Below are 23481 nucleotides of genomic sequence, written 5' to 3' on the forward strand. Positions count from 1 at the left end.
TATGTTTTGTTGTTTGTGTCATTTGGAAAAAGTGATTCCTCCATGAAGAGACAAACACAGGATGAACGTCGACTGGCATTAAAATGTGTGTTTAAGCTACTTTATTCATCAAACCATTCTGCAACTTCTTGAGTAAATTTTACTTTCATGTAAACATGCTTGTTTTAAGATAACAAAATATGCTATAATATGATGAAAACATCTTTCATATTTTTTAAATTCCAATCAATTTTTTTTTGTCCCAATTTAGACAATGTGGTTTAAAATGTGGGACAGTCATACAGTGCTGATTGAAAGTTTATGAACCCTTCAGAATTTTCTGTATTTCTGCATAAATATGACCTAAAACGTGATCAGATATTTACACGTCCTAAAACTAGATAAAGAGAACCCAATTAAACAAATGAGACAAAAACATTAAACTTATCCATTTATTTATTGAGGAAAATTATCCAATATTACATATTTGTATGAGGCAAAAGTATGTGAAACCTTGCTTTCAGTAACTGGTGTGACCTCCCTTTTCAACCAAATGTTTCTGGTAATCATTTATAAGCCCTGCACATCAGCTTGGAGGAATTTTAGCCCATTCCTCCTTACAGAACAGTCTCAACTCAGGGATGTTGGTGGACTTCTTGGCATTAACTGGCTGCTTCAGGTCCTTCCACAGCTTTTCTATAGGATTAAGGGTGGGACTTTGACTCGGCCATTCCAAAACATTATCTTTCTTCTGCTCTAACTATTCTTTGGTAGAATAACTTGTTTGTTTAGGGTTGTTGTCTTACTGCATGACACACTTTATGTTGAGCTTCAGTTCACAGACAGATACCTTGACATGTGCTGGTACAACTTAGAACTCATAGCTCCTTCAATGATTGCAAGCCGTCCTGGTCCAGAGATACTGGTCCTGGTTCTTGATACTACCATCACCATGTTTCACAGATGGAATAAGGTTCTTATGCTGGAATGCAGTGTTTGCTCATCGCCAAGCATAATGTTTCTCATTCAAGCCGAAAAGTTCAACTACGGTCTCATGTACAAAAAATAGGATCATGCGAAAATGACTTACAAAAACATAATTTTAATAATCATTACCTTATATAAACATTATCTGAAAGTAATTACAAGCAACTATCCAATAGATCTACAGACTTTTCCAATGAATGTATGAGATTTACTGTATATAAATAGTATTTGACAGTAATTACAAGCAACTATCCAACATATCCGTCTGACACTCTTCTTCAGAGGGATATTTCTTATATATTGTGTGTACACTGCCATCATTCTTCAGAACCTGCCACTTATGGGGTGCTTGAGGCTAAAGAGAGCTATTGTATTTAGGTCTTGATGCACAACATATTGGTGTTGGGGCTACATATCAAATCAAATGGTGACAAAAATGTATGTTTGTTGTATCCTATGTTCCATCCTAATGCTGAGGAAAGCCTAGGGCTGAAACCCTTTTTTGCTGCTGTGCATCATTAAAAAAGTGATATACACTTATTTGTGAGGGCTGACGACTTAATTTGGGTTTTTTTGTGAGATGCTGCCATGACAGTGTTTTTTGTTATCATACATATTGACATGTGCAACACATGCTTATTTTAAAAAAGATAAGTAATTTCATTTCAAATTCTGAAGGTAGCTATAATAAAGGTTGTAAATCCACCTTAAAAATATTGGAAGCTGTCTCCCAATGCATTTGTTTTAGACCACAACTTGAAATTGCATATGTAGCATCCATGCAATTTTTTCCTTGTGACGGTGTCATTTTTAGATCTAGTTTTTCTTCTCTAAACATTAAGACCCAAAGTGAGTCACAGTCAGTCTATGTTCAACGAAATTCAAGGCCCTCATTTCTACAGGTCAAAGGGAACAAAGAGCAAAAAGCAGAGATACTATAAGGTGAATAAAGAGGGACCTCAATATGAGTAAAGCTTTACAATGGCTTACTTTTTTTTTCTTTTAGCAATAGGTGAGAGATGTGTGAAAGACTGGGATTTGATGCTAGGACTCAACAGTTCAAGTGAGGCTTGAGCTTTGATAATATGGGTGATGGGATGTAAGACATTAAAATAGTTGAAAAAACATACAAATGTAAACATAGAAAATGTGTCTATTGTCTCTATAGTCTCTGTGCTTCAGACAGATCAAGAAGATGTGAGCAGATTCAAATGAATGTTGTACAATCATTGGATGAATTAGGCTGTGGGGAGATGATGTCGACCAATGATATCGTTTGAGTTCTGGGGGCGGTACACCTGTTGGTGTGCAGGTACTTTTAAGAGCATGATACATATTTTCTGCTTTTGTATTCTTAGGACAAGGCTTGCTGAGGCTCATTGCAGAGGATCATAGCCATTGTTGGAATTCTGAAAGGAAGTGGGTGGCTTTCAATCTGTCCTATGAACTTGAGGCTTTTTTTAGCATGCAGATTCACCTATTTCCATGGCTAAGGAAAGTTCAATAAATATTTGTCAGAGGTTGGGGACTCACGTCGCATGACTTGACGCGAGTCGCAAATTTGAGGACTCGCGACATGGTTGACTAACACTTATAAGACTCGACTTGACTTTGACTTGAGGCAGATGACTCGAAAAGACTTGACAGTTTTTATTTAGCTGCATCACCTGTTTGCATTATTGTAGATATTGAGCATGAACAGCTAACATTTTGAGACATGAAAGGGTGGCTTCTAGTGAAGTGTGTGCAACCCAGGCTTTGAAGACAGTGTCTAGCAAGACCTAGAAAACAATGCAAGACAGGACTGAGCTCAAAGCTTGTTGAAAGCATTTTCCCATACCTGTGCTGATATTCTCTCACGCTTAATATTACCAGACCGTTTCTGATTCAGACAAGACAGCTTATGAATTGACAGCTTTTCATGACAGAGCTTCACTGTTCTGTTCGCAGTCCCTCACTAGTTCAAAGTCAATGTAACTTAACCACAGCAGAATGGTCTCTTTCTCTTAAATCAACTGTGTGACAAATGCAATCCTTCAAGATCAGGCAAACAAGATGATATTTTTCCTTGATGATGCTTGATGTTTGAACAATTCCAGTGTTCTAAATTAATGGCTGTATTAGTCTACACAATCCACAGCAGAAAAAAGTAATCATCAGATAGAATACTATGTTTCGTTGTGCAAGTGCCAAATGCAGGTAGATTTTTCATTTGGTGAGTAAATATACCAAAGTAGTAATGTGTTGCAGACAGGGACTCAGGCTGTAGTATAACTCGCAGTTTTTTTTATCTGCGCACTTTACAACCACAAGAAAGCAGTACGTGTGGCTTACAGTCCATCAGCATATTTTTGCTGCTGTTAAGACCCACTAGCTTTGTGCTAACGACTGCAACTGGAGGAAGTTCCTCTTCTTCTAACACTTCTGCTTCAAAATTCTCACCTTACCCAAAGGCACAACCTGGTGGCAGAATGGCAGAAGTCATACAACATATCCACACACATTAATACAGCATAAAATACAAAATTATGAACCCTAGATCCTGGAAAACATGTTAGATCAGATTATTTATTTTTGTACAAATAGTTAATTAATGTGTTAAGTAAATTCATAAAGTTAATCAACCTGTATGATGTTCTTTAGTTTTATGTTGACATAAATTGTCAACAAATTGTAGTGGAGCTGCTTCATATACAATGAATGTGAAACTAATTTTGTAGTAATTTTTTAATACCCAAATAAGCTTTATTCCATGGTAAACTTTCATATCTGAAACATAAAATGTACTTGTATACTAAGCTTGGGCAATGTCTACAGAACTACTTTGTAAAGCAAGCAGTAAAAGGTAATTTTATGATATATTCTGGTTATTAAACATCTTGAAATCTCATACATCTTAAATGGGGATCTGTATTGAATGGATTGCACAATATTATAAAATGTCAGTAGAAAAATTTATATATTTATTCAGTGTCAAAGTTGATATAAAGATACTTTTACATAGACCTCCTGGTTTTTGTACATTAAGAACTCCATATATTCATGTGAAATGTCTGTAGATATATCGGGGAGTTGCTTGCAATTACTGTCACATAATGTTTATCTAATGTATACCCAATACATTTATGGGAAAAGCCTCAAAATATATTGGAGAGCTGCTTGTAATTACTGTTAAATAATGTTTACTTAAAGTTAACCTCATACATTAATGGCTACACCCCCAGTGGCTCAGCTCCCCATGTCTCCACTACCCAGTGCACCAGCCAATGACCCAAGGGGACCAGCCTTTGCTGTTGACTTCCCAAGGGGTCCAGCCTTCGCTGTCAACCTCCTGAGGGGCTTAGCCTTTATCACCAACCTCCAGATCAGCCTCCAGAGGGGTTCCACCTTCACCGCCAGCCCTCTGCCTGACCCCTATAGGTCTTCCGCCTTCACCGCCGGCCCTCTGCCCAATCCCTAGAGGGGTTCTGCCTTTGCCGCCGGCACACTGCCCGACCTCCCAAGGGGCCCAGCCTTTGCCATTGATTTCCCGAGGGGACCAGCCTTTGCTGTCAACTTTCCGAGGGGTCCTGCCTTCGCTGTTGACCTCCTGAGGGGCTTAGCCTTCATCCCCAACCTCCAGATCAGTCTCCAAAGGGGTTCCGCCTTTGCCGCCGGCACACTGCCTGACTTCCAGAGGGGTTCTGCCTTTGTCGCTGGCACCCTGCCCAATCTCCAGAGTGGCTCCCCATGTCTGATCACCCTCCCAAGTGACACCGACCATCTGTCATACACCCCAAGTCGCCCTTCTGAGCGACTCCACCCATTTGTCCTGCCTCCTGGTCATCCTTCAGAGTAGCTTCAGCCATTGCCTCTGCCCTGTGGTTGCCTGTCCTAGGTCTTTAGCTTTCCCTTGGTCCTGGCCCCAGGCTGCTTGTCTAAGACTTTTTGCTGTGCCCCTGTCCCGTGGGCTGTTTGCCTGGGGCTTCTTACTCTGCCTCTGTCTGGCCCTGGGCCTCCCACCTGAACTGTCGTGCTCCACCCCTGTTCAGCCCCCAGACCACCCACCTGAGTGCTGCCTTCCTGCTTCCCGATGTCCTGTCTGTTCTCCTGTTTCATGACCTCAATCCCCTCTCCGCAGTTTCTCCACCCATCTCCCCACCCGCACCTCATCTCCTCGTTAGTTCATTTAGTTTTTTTAGTCCTGGTTTTCTGTTCAGTTTTTGTTGGATCATTTGTTTAATTTAGTTTCCTGCCTGCACTTCTGTATCCTGTTCCTGTTTTGGTGAATAAATATATTCTTCAGTTCCTTGTGCCTCCCAAGTCTCTGCATTTGGGTCCACCTGCTCCACAAATCGTGACAGTCCATCACTCACAGCTCCCAGATATTCAAACTACTGACCAGTGCTGGAAATTAACTAAGTACTCAAGGACTGTGTTTGAGTACAATTGTAAGGTACTTGTACTTTACTTGAGTATTTCCATTTGATGCTACTTTATACTTCATTTACTATACTATACATTTCAGAGGGAAATATTGTACTTTCAACTATTATTTCTACTGTATATCTACTACTACATTTATTTGACAGCTTTAGTTACTTTTCAGATGAAGATTTGACACAATTGATAATATAACAAGTTTTTAAAATACAACACATTGTTAAAGATGAAACCAGTGGTTTCCAACCTTTTTGGCTTATGACGTCTTACAAAAAGCAGTGTGTAGTCGGGGTCACATTTCACATGTCTATGAGTTGTTAACAGCTCCACCAAATAGTGATTTTTCCCTCTAAACTTCTCACATGCTTTCATTTCAATAAATGTTCGAATGATCCAATATTTCAGCAAAAATCAAAGATTAGAGAAAAAGTCCAAAAACTGAAAACAGATTTGTGTGTCAGAACATTTTCTTTTTTCTTCTTTCCTCTCCCATTAATCATCTCATGACCCCTCAGATTTATCTGCTGACCCTTTGGAGGGGCCCGACCCCTAGGTTGGGAACCACTGGACTAAACTAGCTAACTGTATATAAAGTAGTTGAAACTAGCTCCACCTCCAGCAGCTACAACAGTAACATGCTGCTCTAACACTGATGCTTCACTATTAATAATCTAATGATGTCATATATAATAATATATCAGTCAGAGGGACCAAACCACTACTTTTACTGCAATAATTTAACTACATCAAGCTCATAATACTTATGTACTTTAACTGTAGTATGATTTTTCATGCAGGACCTTTAATTGTAATGGAGTATTTTTACATTGGTACTTTTACTGCACTATCACATTTTAATTTAATAATTCTCTTTTGTCAGTCAGCTGTTTATTACCAATAAATAGAAATTGGTCTGATTTTAAGGAAGAGTTAGAGAAATATGGAGGCATCACCAAACCCTGACATGCCAACAAGTATTTTACAGCAATGCAAAAATGTTTTCAAATAGTGAGCAGGTTTTAACTGAGACTTCACTGTAAATGAGGAAACACAGTTTTAATTCACAATGCTGCTCCTCGTCCTGATAACTCCTCCCTGTTCATTCAAACACAACAAGCTCCACTCTGTGCTCATATTTCCTTGTTCCCTCCCCTTCAGATCTACAGTTTGAAGATGGGTCTAACCAACATGTCAGGCTGCATTCACTGCAGAAACACATGTTGTTCAGATCAGAGCTCAAACTTGTTCAAATTCTCAGGAAGTGAAACTCAGACAGTCGTTGCCACTGAGAGCTGAAATGGCGCAGAAAGGAGATCAGCTGGACCGAGAAACAATCAGCTGTTCGATCTGTCTGGATCTACTGAAGGATCCGGTGACTATTCCCTGTGGACACAGCTACTGCATGAACTGTATTAAAAGCTTCTGGGATGGAGAGGATCAGAGGAAGATCTACAGCTGCCCTCAGTGCAGACAGACCTTCACACCGAGGCCTGTCCTGATGAAAAACACCATGTTTGCAGCTTTAGTTGAGCAGCTGAAGAAGACTGGACTCCAACTTGCTCCTGCTGATCACTGCTATGCTGGACCTGAAGATGTGGCCTGTGATTTCTGCACTGGAAGGAAGCTGAAAGCCCTCAAGTCCTGTCTAATGTGTCATGTCTCTTACTGTGAGAATCACCTTCAGCCTCACTTTGAATCTACTAAATTTAAAAAACACAAGCTGGTCGACCCCTCAGAGAAGCTCCAGGAGAACATCTGCTCTCGTCATGATGAGGTGATGAAGATGTTCTGCCGTACTGATCAGCAGAGTATCTGTTATCTCTGCTCTGTGGATGAACATAAAGGCCACGACACAGTCTCAGCTGCAGCAGAAAGGACTGAGAGGCAGAGAGAGCTCGAGGTGAGTCAACAACAAATCCAGCAGAGAATCCAGGACAGAGAGAAAGATGTGAAGCTGCTTCAACAGGAGGTGGAGGCCGTCAGTCGCTCTGCTGATAAAGCAGTGGAGGACAGTGAGAAGATCTTCACTGAGCTGATCCGTCTCATCCAGAAAAGAAGCTCTGATGTGAAGCAGCAGATCAGATCCCAGCAGGAAACTGAAGTGAGTCGAGTCAAAGAGCTTCAGGAGAAGCTGGAGCAGGAGATCACTGAGCTGAAGAGGAAAGACGCTGAACTGAAGCAGCTCTCACACACAGAGGATCACAACCAGTTTCTACACAACTACCCCTCACTGTCACAACTTAGTGCATCTACAGGCTCATCCAGCATCAACATCCGTCCTCTGAGCTACTTTGAGGATGTGACAGCAGCTGTGTCAGAGCTCAGAGATCAACTACAGGACATCCTGAGGGAGAAAAGGACAAACATCTCACTGACAGTGACTGAAGTGGACGTTTTACTGTCAGAACCAGAACCCAAGACCAGAGCTGAGTTCTTAAAATATTCATGTAATATCACACTGGATCCAAACACAGCGAACACATATCTGTTATTATCTGAGGGGAACAGAAAAGCAGAACGAACGAGGCAAGAACAGTCTTATTCTGGTCACCCAGACAGATTCACTAATTGGGGTCAGGTCCTGAGTAGAGAGAGTCTGACTGGACGTTGTTACTGGGAGGTGAAGAGGAGAAGGGGAGGAGTTTATGTAGCAGTCGCATACAAGAATATCAGCAGAGCAGGAGTCTCGAAGAAATGTGCATTTGGATTCAATGACAAATCTTGGATGTTATATTGTGACACTAACAGTTCTACATTTTGGTTCAACCGTATCTCAACTCCCATCTCAGTTCCTTGTTCCTCCAGAGTAGGAGTGTACCTGGATCACAGTGCAGGTATTCTGTCCTTCTTCAGCATCTCCAAAACCATGACTCTCCTCCACAGAGTCCAGACCACATTCACTCAGCCTCTCTATGCTGGACTTTATCTTCATAATGATGGAGACATAGCTGAGTTGTGTAAACTCAAATAGACAGAAGTCATTTCAGACTTCATGTGTCAGATTCTGTTGTAATTCTTCATGTTTTTGTCTCCATTGTTTCTGAGAGCTCGTTGCTGTGGTGTTTCTGAACTGCACAGAGATCAGCTGTCAATCAAACTGGGATTATCAACACTTTTTTTTCTTTTCATTTGTTGTTCTGTTGATGTTTTCAGTTTCTTTAAATGTCAGTTTTTGCTGTGTGTTTTTATCCATGGAAGCTATCACTGCTCATGATGATGTTTTTAACCTTCACTGACGTTTCTTCAGATGAAAATATAAACTTTTCTTTGTTAGATGTTAGTTTCATGTTTGTATTGATGTACTTGTGTTCTGTTGTTTCTCTTCCACTTCAACGTCTTAAACAGAGAAAACAGCAGAACTTCCTTCATCATAGATATGTTGTTCTCATCACTTTGTAAATTCATAAAGAAATGTACAATCAAACTGTAATTATCATGATAATAATCAATTATTATGTTCTTGTACATAGCTGACATTCTGGGTTAAACTAACTGATTGTGTGGATGAAGTGAATCTGTACATGAAATCATTGAACAAGAGTCATTTAACAGACTTTACTGATTGGATGTGTGAACAATCTGAAGCTTTAAATAATCAATAAAGATTTTTTTGTCAACAGTGAGCAAAGTATTTTCTTCTGTCTTCATCTCAGGATCTCATTCAAAGTTTCTGGAGAAAATGTGAAACTAAAATGAGAGTTTATTTGAGGCAGTTTTCCTCCTGAAACACCACAAAGTACAGAGTTCATGTTCAGAGCAAACAAACGTTTGTCAGTCAGTCTCTGTACTTTCAGCTTTCTTCACTAAAGCAGCTTTGTCACAGAGAAAAGAGCAGAGTTTTCTATCACTTGTTGCTTTTAACAAACAAGATTTTCTTTGTGCATTTAGTTGATAAAGTCTTTGTTATACAAGCCTAAAAAACTGGAAAATACACGCACACACAATGTTTACCTAATCAAGCATAATACTGAAAAATTTGCGTAAATTAATAGTTTTGGTTAATTTCTTTTTTTTTTTTTTTTTTTTTTTTTTTTTAACAGTTTTTTTAAATGTGACAGTGTTTGAAGATACATGTTTGGATCTGTTTGTTTAAATATAATATACAATGGCAACTTCTTCAAGAATTTTATGTTTTGAATAAAATATTTGGCTGAAATAATGAAGGATTTATCAAAGTGCTAAAAGGAACATTTTGGAAAATCTATAATTGACATAAGTACCACCTAATAAAAGTCTGTGATGCAGTAGTTTACAACGGTCATTGAACGTATCGTCAGCGCTGGCTAATGACGTAATAAACCCTCGACAGTCGCAGCGGAGTCGCTTGTTTACATGTCCGACCGTAGCTCCAATGAAGAGCCGTTTTCAAGTTAAATGTGTGTGAGTGTAGCTGTCAGCAGCTGTACCGTCCAGCTGTGAGATGGATTTCTGCAGGAAACAGGTGAAGTCAGACTGTGAGGAGTTGCTGAGCCGCTTCCAGACGACCGAGTCTGTCCGCTTCCAGCTGTTCTCCGACATCTGGAGAGAAATGAAGTTCGAACAGATATTCTAGTAGGTTTCCACTCAAAACGCCACTTGTTTGTCGACCAAAATGTTATTAGTTTTCTGTTAAAAGTCCTAATGAATCTCATTATTCGTCATTTATCATAATAAGCTACTGTCTTTACATGCAGTCACTGTGTTATGTGTCATTGTACCGGTGTTACACCGTATGTGGTGACCCATCACATTCTGTGACCTGCAGTGTTGGAAGAAGTACTCAGATCCTTTAGGCCAGTGGTTTTCTAACTTTTCTACGTCAAGAACCCTTAACTGACGCAAATTAGACCCTTAACCCCCATCTGATAACATTTATGCTTTTAGATGTTTTATAACAGAAAGTGTATGACACGCACGCGACCACAATAGCCCTTTAACCACTTACTGTGCTACTTATGGACGGAATTATAGTGAAATTTTGCTGGGGACCCCCTCGGGGACCCCTGGGAGTCCCCGGACCTCACTTTGAGAACCACTGTTTTAGGCTACTTAAGTAATGCAGAAATACTTAATTACAGTAAAAATCCTGCATTTAAAATCCTACTTAAAGTCCTAAAGTAAAAGTACTACAATTTCTCAATTCTAAATTGTAGTAAAAAGTAGTACTTTTACTTTTGTACTTTAAGTAAATTTAGCTGGTAATACTTCTATACTTTTACTTAAGTAGGATTTTGAAAGCAGAATTCTTACTTATAATGAAGTATTTTTACATTGTGGTGTTGACACTTTCACTTAACTTAAGGATTTGACTGCTTCTTCCAACTAGGGCCCAACTAATACTGGATTTTCGGAGCCAATACCAGTATATAAAAATTTTGATAATCTTACCAACAATTTTGGGAACTGATTAATCACTGTGAGTCATTTTTTAAACTCTCTGGTTCCAGTTTGTTAAATGTGAATATGTTCTGGTTTCTTTAGTCTTATAAGGTTGTAAGCTGAATATATTTTGTTTGTTTACCATTGGTCGGGACTAAAGAAGACATTTTGGTTGCATCTTGGCCTTTGTGAAATATTGACCAACATTTTTCACCATTTTCTGACAATTTAAAGACCAAACAACTAATTGATTGATTGCGAAAATAAACAAAAGATTAATCTTTGTTAGAAAAAAAAAAGTTGTAACCCAGGAAATGTCACAAGGTAATATTTGCTTGAAGGGAAGCATTAGCATAATTACAAACAGAATTATAAGTAGTAATGTATGTGTGAGAAGCTCTTGAGAAAAAAGCTCAATGACTTTTTTTAAAGTTCCTCTAATGGCTGAATTTAAAAAGAACTAGTTTTTTTTAGATACATTGTCATAATTTAACATCAAGCATCTCATGTTGTTGTCATGTTGCAGCGGCACTATGAAGCATGAGAAGCGAATGTTCAGTCGTCTGGTTCTGGACACGGCCTACAGGTACTTCCTGCCTCCGTTCAGCTTCCAGATCAGAGTTGGAGGACTTTATCTGCTGTACAGCCTGTTTCACTGCCAGACTGCGTCGCCCTCGGAGCAGGTCAGCAACACACTGCACTCACAAGCCTTCTTTAAAACACACAGAACAGGGATGCAGAGTTGGACTGCGTGTTAAAGGGTCAGTCGCTTGTTAAATGAATGAAATCTGATGATAAAGCTCTTCTTTCGTCTCTGGCTACAGATCCGTCTGTCGCTGAAGGACTGGGAGGACGTGAAGAAGTTTGAGAAGGACGCTGTGAACGCTCAGCACTTTGACGTCACCTTCATCCTCCGACAGATGATGTTCCACAAAGCGTTCCACTTCACCGCCATGCCCACTCTGGTGAGCCGCCGGCCGCTCATAAAGCCACATTCCTATATTCATTTAATTAATGTTCAACCCTGTCAAATGTTTTCTTTAATTATTACAGAGTCTTAAATGTAAACTAAAACTCCCACAGTATTCCTTCATTCTACATGTTTACACTTGTAGACAAAAAACAACCATGAATGTTCCTAAAAATATGGAAGCAAACAATAGCTGTAATAATAAGCAGCTGACAAATATGATATATGAAATTTAAATAATAGATTTACACTATTGAAGTGTTTTGCTGTACACCATCCATCTGAATTTATGAGGTATGAAATCCTCAAAGCTGTTTTTATTTTTAGGTTTTGGAAATTCGGATTGAAAATTTAAATGTCTAATATTCAAAAAATTAAAAAAATAAGAAACTAAAATTCACAGTAAAAAATTGAACCAAGCATACATCTTGTATTTTATATTTTAAAGTTTAGACCACTTATTGTCCTTTTAATTTATATTTTTTTCATTTCATTGACACAACAAATGTATACATGAAAAAGAAATATATACAGTAATATTAAAACATCTATTTAGCATTTACATAAACATTTAATAAATTATTTATAACACTCTATAATGTAGTTATAAACAGTCATTTAAAAGGACATTTTTATGTGTTAATGTACAGTATTTGTCATAAATCATAACTTCACACATATTTAATATTATTACAACTGTGTGTTGTTATTTATTATCTGTTTATACAGCAGCAAACACTTATTAAATTATTAAATTATAATGTGTTATAAACATTTATTAACAGTTCATAAACTGATAATAAATGCTAGATGACAGGTGTTAATGCGTTTCCAGTTCACTTTATTTTTTTGTTTTATGTTGTTTTTATTTCGCCATGTTTTATCTTCCATAATCTACAATCATGCAAATTCACAGTCCTCCTTCTGCTCGTTGTGCTTCCTCTTCCTCCTCCTCCTCCTCCTCCTCTTCCTCTCCTGCCAGCTTGTGTTTAAGAAAAAGAGGAAGATCGAGGGGTCGCCATTGTGTGAGGAGTTCATGGAGCGAACGTCTCGTCCACAGGAGCTGATCAACACGGAGCTGCTGGAGGTGAGCAGAGACTCCTCCTCCTCCTCCTCCTTTTTCTCCTCCTCTTCCTCCTCCTAACTCCAACTCCAAAAATTTCAAAGTGTAAAGTTGTGCTGTGATTTGTCTTCTTGCAGGAACTGTCCAACATTCACGATCTCTACGAGAAGATGAAGGTTTCTGTCGCTTCATCGTCAGAACAGGCGCCTTCATCTGTCAACCTGATCAGGAAAGACCTCGTCCCTCAGCTACGCGGCACCGTGGTGGATTTCTACAAGTGGCAGCAGAGGAAGGTGAGACGTCTCTGCAGGTCTTTTTATGTTCCCTTTTAACCAAATGAAACAGGTTTTATTTTATCTGTTTCCTTAGTAAGATGATGTGTCTTGTCTTGTTAGGATGAGACCGATGACGATGAAGACAGCGGCGAGGGAACGTCTTCTCAGCAGGAGGTGAGTTGAAATGTTTAAGGCATCACCGGCGTCTCCTGCAGGATGTTAAATACTTTGGCTTTTCTTTGTACCTTTTGTAAAAGTTGTTATAATAAGCGTGTCCAGAGAGTGACGCTGTTGACCGGCGGCCTGTTTTTCTGCCCTCAGTGCTCCAGAAGAGCCGAGCTCGTCGCCTCCATCAAGTCGAAGGCGTACGGAAACGCGGCAGAGGTTTGTGTTTCACATGACAGCTTCTAATGGACACCTTCAACGCACTTTGCATCAAAGTTCATACCCCTTAATCTCAAAAATCACAACTGTCGAACCAGAACACACAGACATCAAACACATACTGTAAAAAAAAATCAGTGGCAGTGGCAAACAGAAAAGTCTTCAGCTGCGATTTAAAAGAACTGAGAGTCGCAGAAGATCTACAGTTTTCTGGGAGTTTGTTCCAGATATGTGGAGCATAAAAACTGAACGCTGCTTCTCCATGTTTAGTTTTTACTCTGGGGACAGAAAGCAGACCTGATCCAGACCTGATCCAGACCATCTGAGAGGTCTGGATGGTTCATAACGTAGCAGCAGATCAGAAATGTATTTTGGCTCTAAACCATTCAGTGCTTTATAAACCAACAGCAATGTCTTAAAGTCAGTTCTTTGACAGACAGGAAGCCAGTGTAAAGATCTGAGAACTGGACTCATGTGATCCACTTTCTTAGTCTTAGTGAGGACTCGAGCAGCAGCGTCTGAATCAGCTGCAGCTGTCTGATCGATTTTTTTAGGGAGACCTGTGAAGACACTGTTACAGTAGTTTTCCAAATCCTGCTGAGACATAAGTCCTTTAATCCTTGATATATTCTTCAGGTGATAGTAGGCTGATGTTGTAATTGTCTTAATGTGGCTATTTAAATTCAGGTCTGAGTCCACGACTACACCAAGATTCAAACACACACTGTAAAAATCGGTGGAAACTACCCTTTACAAAGATGATGTTTCTCTGCGATCTGTTAAGAACGAGCTTCAGTAAATCAGCTTTGATATTAGAGAAAAAAGACGCCAGATCTTGGTTAATAATTCTTCAAATTTCTGACTTTTTCTCTAGTAAAAGTTTTTACAGCTACATCAATGCCTGTTTGTAAGAGGACGCAGTGTAAATCTGTGGAGATGATTCACCATCGTGTTAAAAAAAAGAACAACAAGAAACTTGATATCAATCAGAATAATGTCACTAAACTAATAATCAGAGCGATCAAATCAATGAAAATATTCGTTTCAATACATTTTTTTGACATTATTAAGGCTCAGAATGTCTCATCAACATGGTTCTTATGTCCCTGAAACCCTGACAGTCCCCTATATTCATTCAGATATGGAGATTTGTGGGCTGGATTGAAAAACTGTTTTTGGTAGAGTTTTTTTTCACAAAAAGTCTCCTAGAGCATGTATAGTAGAACTCACATGCCGAATGATGACATTTCTGAATAGTCCTGAAAAAATCAACACATGACATGTCTGGGTGACACATAACATAAGCTCATATTATAAATAAAGGAACTTAAAAACGTGCAGAAGGGTTCAAAAATTACTGTTATCAGAGAGCTGCAGCTGCACAACTTCAGTTATATAATTAAATGTCTTGTTTTTAATCTTTTAAAAAAATGTATATTGGCAATAAATTAAAACAAAAACCCTTTTGGGGGGGAATTATATGAAATGTATTTCCTGTCAGATCATCAGGATGCAAAACACTAAAATGTATTTTGTGTTTGTGCTCTCAGGCCTCCAAGTCCCGGCGTCATCGTCAGGTCGAGGTGGATTTCACCAGCAGCGAGGCCGGTCCCGCGCTCACGTTAAGTCACTCCAGGACGAGCAGACCGTCACTCAAAGCCAGAACCAATGAAAGTGTGTTCATCACAGGTAAATTCCTCCTACAACCTGACTTTTAATACATAAAACGCACAAAAACAGAAACTAAGTACTACGGATGGAATATCAGAAAATATTACAAAATACATATACTTATTATACTCACAGTGGAAGAAAATTAGACCAGAATGTGTTTTGGTCTGTAAACCAACTGGTTCCTGCTTTTAGGAAGAATGGTTCAGTCATCAAGGCTGAAGGATATATTTGATGTATTTGGTGGGGTTTTTTTAGCCCAGCAATCAAAATTTCGGTTTGTCTTTGTTTAGGTGTGGAAAGTTCTCAGTCAGCCAAGATCTAACAGTAGATTAATAGCCTGGGGAGATGATCAGGATCTTCTAGTAGGCTGGGAATATAAATCTGAGTGTCATCTGCGTAAAAAAATGGAAATTAACCCGCAATTCACTAAGGATGTTGCCAAGTGGGAGCAGGTGTAATGAGAAGAGCAGTGGTCCTAGTACAGAGCCTTGTGGCTGAGGTATTTGTACTTTACTCTAGTATTTCCATGTGATGCTACTTTATACTTCCACTCCACTACATTTCAGAGGGAAATATTGTACTTTCTACTCCACTACATTTATTTGACAGCTTTAGTTACTTTTCAGATGAAGATTTGACACAATGGATAATATAACAAGCTTTTAAAATACAACACATTGTTAAAGATGAAACCAGTGGTTTCCAACCTTTTTGGCTTTTGACGTCTTATAAAAAGCAGTGTGTAGTCGGGGTCACATTTCACATGTCTATGAGTTGTTAACAGCTCCACCAAATAGTGATTTTTCCCTCTAAACTTCTCACATGCTTTCATTTCAATAAATGTTCAAATGATCCAATATTTCACCAAAAAATCAAAGATTAGAGCAAAAGTCCAAAAAAAGTGAAAACAGATTTGTGTATCAGAACTTTGTTTTTTCTTCTTTCCTCTCCCATTAATCATCTCACGACCCCTCAGATTTATCTGCTGACCCTTTGGAGGGGCCCGACCCCTAGGTTGGGAACCACTGGGCTAAACTAGCTAACTGTATATAAAGTAGTGTAAACTAGCTCCACCTCCAGCAGCTACAACAGTAACACGCTGCTCTAACACTGATGCTTCACTATTAATAATCTAATTATGTCATATATAATAATATATCAGTCAGAGGGACCAAACCACTACTTTTACTGCAATACTTTAACTACATCAAGCTCATAATACTTATGTACTTTTACTGCAATACTTTAACTACATCAAGCTCATAATACTTATGTACTTTTACTGTAGTATGATTTTTCATGCAGGACTTTAACTTGTAATGGAGTATTTTTACTTTGTTGTATTGGTACTTTTACTGCAGTAAAGGATCTGAATACTTCTTCCATCACCGCAGGAGTTAATATGACGATTGTAAAAGCAGTTGTGATGATAATTGTGATGAATTTTCTAAATGAAGAATAAAAACTCTCCCACGTCTCACCTACAGTAGATAAGGATTAGTGGATTTTCCTCTGTAGCTTGTGTGAAATGATCTTTACTGACTGATTGAGTCTCTTTATCAGGTGACCTGTGGAAAGAAGCCATGACGTCCACTCAGATCAACTGTCTCACCACACTGGACTCTGTTCCTGAAGGTACAACACGTCATCACAGATTTCATACTCTTTTTACATTTACGTCAAGTCAAGTCAGTTTCATTTATAAAGCTTAACATCACACATTTGCCTCAGGCAGCTTTACAGTCTGTACAGTAATACATCATCCTCTCTATCCTCAGACCCTCCATTCAAACAAAGAAAACTCCCTTACTGCTGTAGTCTGTGCACTGTTCTCTGCTCTATTTCCCTGAGTTTGGGGTCTGTTAGCATGCTAACATGCTACGTTATGTTCACTTTGGACCAACAGACTGACATCGCCATCCAACCAGAGCTGAAACAATCAGTCAATTAATCGATTAGTCGATCAACAGACACATAAATTGGCAGCTATTTTCATATCATTGTTCGAGTTAAAAATGACAGATAGTTTCATCCTTTTAATTTGCTGCTTTCTTTCTTATGTGATAATAAACTGAATGTTTACTGTGGGCGGCATTTTCCACAATTTCCACCAATCAATTCATCGATTAATTTTAAAAATAATTGGTAGGTTATCAATCGATAATGAAAACAATCGTTAGCTGCAGCTCTACATTCAAATGCAGAGACTCACGCCGCTTCTTTGGTTTAAAAAACATTCACCAGGATGAATTTTCCTCCTAATTCTAACTCATCATCAGCCGTATTTTACTGTAGATCCCAAAATAATCTTATTATAAAACATTAAGACAGTCAGTAATGTTTATTTCTCTCTTTTGAAATGTTCACACTTTGAATTACCGGCTTCTTTTCTTTTCTTTTTTTTCCCTTCAGAAAAACCAAAACAGTACAAAAGATTCAAGTGGTGATGAAGACAACGCAGCAGTCGACCTTCATCATGACTGGAGCTGCTGTTCAGCTTTCACTGAAGTTTGTTTTAAAATGCTGTTTTTTGATTATCTTTTATGTTTTTATATGTTGTATCATAGAAAATGTGAATGTTTTTACATTTTAAAATGTTTTTATTTTCATTTTTTAATGAGTTGAACATCATAATAGATGGAATTGAGACATAGAAACTAGGCTGTTGAAGAATAATTATTCACCCATCAATTGCGCACACAGTACAATATATAACTGATCAACAAGAAGGATCACACACACACACACACACACACACACACACAATTCGTCAGCCTGGGTGGCGTTAATGGCTTTAATGGACAGTTTAAAACGGTGGTGCCTGCTGAGGGGAGGCGCTGATACTTGAGTTCAGTCTGAGATGATGTTTTTGCGCCTGTCTGATTATGGTTTGTTGAAAAATAGTTTATCAGGGAACAAACTTTTCTTTTCCTTCTCTGAAATGTTAAAACTGGATTCTGTGCTGCAGCTCGGCCTTCATGTTTGTCTCCAGTGTTTAAATATTTTATCAAGTTTCTGTCTGTTTTATATAAAAGAAAAAAAAAAGCGCTTTTTTTTACAGAGGTTATTTTTGTTTGTCTCTTTCTTGTGTTACATTTGATTCGGATTAAATAATTGGTGGACATGTTGTATACACTAAATATTCAATGTGGGAAGAGGTATTCAGATTATGTATGTGAAAGTAGAAATATCATCGTATAAAATATGAAAGTCTTTTAAAATGTTACTTAAGCCAAAGTACACTAGTATCAGCAACCAAAGTAAAAAGTATTCAATTTACAGAATGGATTTAGTACATTATTCGATCAGTATTGTTGAAGCAACATGTAAGTACATGGAAGTACTCAAGTAAAATACATGTATCTCAAAACTGAACAATTACAGTACATGAGCAAACGCACTAGCTTTAAAACAATATTTAATTGTCCTGATGTAATATCATGCTTTTTTTGTTTTAAGTTGCATTTGTTTGTTTTTTTCTCGTCCTTGGCAACAACTGTTAGTTTTGACATACATACACTGACATAACGGTATTCGATAACACCTAAAAACAGTACTTTTAGCTTTCCATCTACTAATTTTATTGTTAATATTTACCTTTACATCAATATAATGAATGTATTCATACTTTAATACAGTTAAATATATGATGTAAAACTAGAGTTGGCAGTTAACCGCTTCTCTGCTAAACTAGGTTAGCACAAACCAGCAGGACTAGTTTAACAGTTTCTATTAACCCGTTAACCAGATTTAGCAACTACCTTATTAACTTATATTTATGTATGGGATAACAAACTAAATAAACAAGATTTTAGTTCATAAAATTATTTGTGTTTATTGAAATTAAAGGAAACATTTAGAGCGGGGAAAGCAAGTAAATTTAGCTTTAGCCAAGGCTAGCCGTGACTAAGCAGCTGCAAGCTTTAACTGGATTTGGCTCTCTTGCTTCGAATGTTTGGTTATGTTTTTAGCTGTGATTAACTGCAAATTTAACATATTTTATCTTTTAAATTAAATATTTCTATGGCATAAAATTCTTTGTAATTTTTTAAATATATACCATATATATCTATGGTTAGCTACTACGGTTGATGAATGATAAGTTCAAAGACCATCAAATATTTGCGTTAAACACATGTTCTCCAAATCCCTTCTATTTCAGATCAATTTAAGCAAATGATATCGAGATGTTGTGATGTAATTATAAGGAACAATTCCATAATTTGGAGATTTAAACAACCACATTTAGCAAACGCAGTCGTTATAACCCCTATAGAGTGTGGAAACCTCCTACAGTTCCTGAAGGCGTCACCGTTCACCGCTGTGTGGCTGCAGATTTGCGGGTCTGGAGGATGAAGAGCGGCGGGGATGCTGCTGCCGCTGATCCGCCGGTCACACACTCGGTTCCGCTGACAGTCTGAGGGAAACAGCCGCAGCCATGGCCTCGGACAGTAAGTACGAGTGTCTCTTCACCGTGTGGCCGCCTCAAATGTGGATTTTTGTCGATGTCGGTGCTGGAGATTGGTGCTGTTTTCTCTCCTCCTGGTTTCTTTCTGGGGTTTGGCTGACTGAGAGCGACAGGATGTGTAGGCCAGTTTATCCTCTTTTTGCCCAGTAATGTTGTCATTCTGCCTTTTAGCCATATAATTGCTATTTTAGGGCCTTTATCAATCGCCACATGAACACATAATTATGATATTGCTTCTTTATTCCTGCAAGCTTCAGAGTGTTTTTGTGGTTCTCTCTGAAGAGTTGCCTCATCACAGCCACTTCATGGCTGCATATTTTTGTATATGTTATACAATATTGTGCTTTTAAAGACTTTAATTATTCATTAATTCATCACAGTCATTATAATACCAGGATATTTGAAGATGTTTTATGTGCCTCTGTAATACAGGCCTAAAGAGAACCTTCGGTAGCAAGTGAGTTTATGGTATTTTACACTGCATCTTTTTTCATTTTAATGGTATTATTAAGATGTAATATTCCCGTCATGTTGCTGAAGGGGCTTGCAGTTTTGCTGTGGTATCAGCTGTGCTTTGTAAAAATTTGTTTGCATAAAAAATAAACATTATTTAACCATTCATGGAAAGTAATTAAGTACTCATACTCAGGTAACCCTCTGTAGTTTGAGTATTTCCACTTCATACTGTGTTTTTCTCACATTCCATTACATTTATCTAAAGCTGCAACTAACAATCATTTTTATTACTGATTAATTTGACATTTATCATAACGAATTGATAGATTGATCATTTGGTCAATAAAACATCAGAAAACAGTGAAAGACATCCATCACAACATCCGGTGACATCATCAAACCCCCAAAATATAAAATTTATAGTAATATTTTTAATAGTACCACAGTTTGAGAGCACATTTGAGAGCTTTGAGCAAGCGAATGTTTTTGCATTTTTGCTTGAAAAAGTAGTTAAACAGTTATCCAATTATCAAAACAGTTGATTTTCTGTCAGTGGAATAATCGTTGCAGCTCTACATTTATCTGACTGATGTAGTTATGAGTCACTTTGCAGCAACCAGGAGATTCACTGCATTTAAACTACATACAAGCAGTTTATAAGCAGTAAACCTTGAGTCTTTTGGGCCCCTGGATGCCTTGTTTAACAGCATGTAAAGTATAAAATAATTAAATTAACCCCATCTTAAAAATGCTGTTTATGTATTAATGCATCTGTAGTTAGAGTCCAAGTATTTTTGTTTTAACTTAAGTAAAAAAAATCTTCGATAATTTATATATTTTATTTGCACTTTTACTTAAATAGTCTGAGTACGTCTTCCATGACTTTAATCAGCCTAGTGAGGATGAACCTGTAGTTGTGCTGTAGCCTGTAATATTTTCTTTTATATTTATTATTGATTTATCATTTGTGCAAAAAAAAAAAAAAAAGCGAGATAAATGACAATGATGTAAAAGGCACACGTGATACAGTACATATAGGACATTATATAAGGTCACATACATGCTGTAGGGGAGAACAGTTCAGCTGTAGCATCCAATCAGGAGAGACAGTTTGAGTGATGTCACATTTTTGAACACGTAAAGTTTTTTAACGTTTTAAAACGTGCGGTACTGATTTGTTTGTTTGTTTGTTTGTTTGTCACCACTCGTGTGGCGGTTTTGACATCCGAGGTGTGAACTGAAACTCATCAGGCAGGTCAGGCGGGAGTAAGACGAGGTTTTCTCAGTCTTAAGGGAGAGCGCATCCGGCAGCAGGCAGGTGATCGGCAAAGGCAAACAAGTCCAAAGGTTGAAGGCAAACAAGCAAAAGGTCATAAAAGAAGGCTGATCGGAAATCAGGTGCAGAGGCTGCAGCAGCGAGATATTAGTGTGTTTGCATATTATTTCTGTTGTGGAGAAATTTTTCTCAGACAGTAGAGGGTTAAATAAAAGCACATGTTTGGCATCTCTTCGTTCCCTAAAAGGTCAGCAGGGCCGTTTTCTTTTTTTTTGTATATGTAAATACAAAAGAAAATGCCAGATACAAATACCAGCAGTATTTACATTTATTGGAGACATTTTTCACAGCAGATATTTTGAGAGCCAAAGTCATGACGTCACTTCCTGTGTAGCCTCCGTTCCATTAGCTTCTGTAAATCAATACAGTCTCTCATTCGGCATTTCTTTCATCTGTCTTCCTGAAAAAATGATCCTTATTATTCTTTATGTAGAGTTAAGTGGAGGGAGTAGACGGCTCACATATCACCGCCCTCATGTTTTTATTCACATACTCAATTTGCAGATTAAAAAACCTGAGTGGAAACGCTTACAATTTGAAAAAATCCCTGAATTATCGCAGAAAACTTTGAAGCTGAAGTGGAAAAATCTGTGAAAATCAATTAAAAAAAAAAGTTCAATGGAAACAGACTTAATGAATAAATCCTGACATACATGTAGCATGTTACTGCGATGCAAGAAGCCGCACACTAAGCCAAAGCTCCCTTTCATTTTATTTGCGAGGTTTCGACCGTTCCTCTGGCAAAATCAGGATTTCTGGTCATAGATAAAAGTAAAGGGAGCTTTAATTTAGTAGGAGAGTACTTCATGTATCACAGTTTAATTGATTTTTCTATCGAGCACCTTTCCCGCCGAGGTTTTGTGGAGTTACATACGACTACTCAGTTTTATTATACATCAATCATGTGACTTAAACGTCACTAAAGCTTCCACTGAAGAGCTGAAAACATCAGATCTGTGTGGAGCGATGACGAGACTGTAACGTTCCTCAGATTAATACATGAAACAAACAGAAATGTCATGTTTCCATCATGTTTTCCTCACGATTTTCCATCGTTTGAGCGTTTGAGACTGTCGCTCTTTTAATGACGTCATCTCGTTGTGTCCTCTTCTTCTGCGACGGTTTAATGGCACCGACTGGAAAAATAGCTCCTTCAACCGTTTATCTCGATGATCCAACTCCAAATATTTGCACAGTGGAATTTTCTTTTGCAGATATTTTGGAAATTTGCTTAAAATATGCCATTTTCTTTTGCTAAGATCATCAAAGTCAAGTTCACTAAAGTTTATTTCAAAGATTTACTTTCCCTCCTGCGAACAAAATGAACTGATTTCACCACAAACATTTTTTTACTGGTGCGACCAGGCCTTTAGGTCTCACCACTATGGGGCAGAAATAATTGAAACCATGAGAACTAAATGGGGAACGAACATACCCACGAGCCCCACAGGACAAATTTCATACCCTGTTGGATATAACGTCAACCACATGTGGACGTAACCTCTTAACCTGCTCTTAACCTGCTCTGATCTCTGGGTTGTGACGAGTGCTGTCAAAGGGAGAGAAACTCAACTAAACAGCATCAAAGAACTCCTAGTTGTGCTCCGTTAAACAGTAAGAAGCAGTCAGCCGTGTGCGTGTGATGCTGTTTCTGGTTATCATGGCCTAGTTACAGACTGCTTCGATGTCTAATTCATGGCTCTCTCCCTCCCCGCTGTGATCTCAGACTGCCAGATAACTGGCTGAGAGAGGAGAAAGGGTCTCCGTCGGGACTCATGAGTAATATTTAATGCTGCTGCTTTGTGTGTGTGAGATTAGCTGTATCAGGAAATTGAAACCGCCTTGACATCCGTGTTTTTTTTCCTGTTTATTTGAACGCTGGGGCCTAATGACGAGACCGCGCTGCCTTCCATCCAGCCTGATGGGAAACCGGTCTCATCGCAGTCACTTTTACTTTGCTCTACATGCTGACTGATTTTCTCAGAGGTCTAAATATCCCCTTTGGTTGAGTAAAATCACGGTATGCGGTGTCAGAACTTCTCATCCATGTTTGAAGGATTTAGTGGCATCTAGTGGTGAGGTTGCAGGTTGCAATCAACTCACCTTCCC

At 38.4% G+C, this 23481-nt stretch overlaps 2 protein-coding genes and 1 pseudogene across 2 annotated transcripts in view; all 3 read left to right on the forward strand.

Moving 5' to 3' along the window:
• Window positions 1-6518: 6518 nt before the first annotated feature.
• LOC122998244 lies at window positions 6519-7747 on the forward strand (annotated as a pseudogene).
• Window positions 7748-9660: 1913 nt separating this feature from the next.
• Window positions 9661-17852, forward strand: snapc1b (small nuclear RNA activating complex, polypeptide 1b). The gene is made up of 10 exons (XM_044376033.1): window positions 9661-9939; window positions 11273-11429; window positions 11571-11711; window positions 12699-12803; window positions 12917-13072; window positions 13175-13228; window positions 13376-13438; window positions 14989-15127; window positions 16676-16747; window positions 17525-17852. The coding sequence occupies exons 1-10, from the start codon at window positions 9809-9811 to the stop codon at window positions 17557-17559; spliced, it is 1053 nt and encodes a 350-aa protein (XP_044231968.1). The 5' UTR covers window positions 9661-9808; the 3' UTR covers window positions 17560-17852.
• A 1334-nt stretch (window positions 17853-19186) lies between these two features.
• syt16 (synaptotagmin XVI) overlaps window positions 19187-23481 on the forward strand; it is a 41489-nt gene continuing 37194 nt past the window's right edge. The window contains exon 1 of the mRNA XM_044374413.1: window positions 19187-19563. Within this exon, the coding sequence (XP_044230348.1) occupies window positions 19551-19563 (13 nt within the window). The 5' untranslated portion in view covers window positions 19187-19550. The remainder of the gene's footprint in view (window positions 19564-23481) is intronic.

This window comes from Thunnus albacares, chromosome 15, assembly GCF_914725855.1.
Source record: "Thunnus albacares chromosome 15, fThuAlb1.1, whole genome shotgun sequence".
Taxonomy (NCBI): domain Eukaryota; kingdom Metazoa; phylum Chordata; class Actinopteri; order Scombriformes; family Scombridae; genus Thunnus; species Thunnus albacares.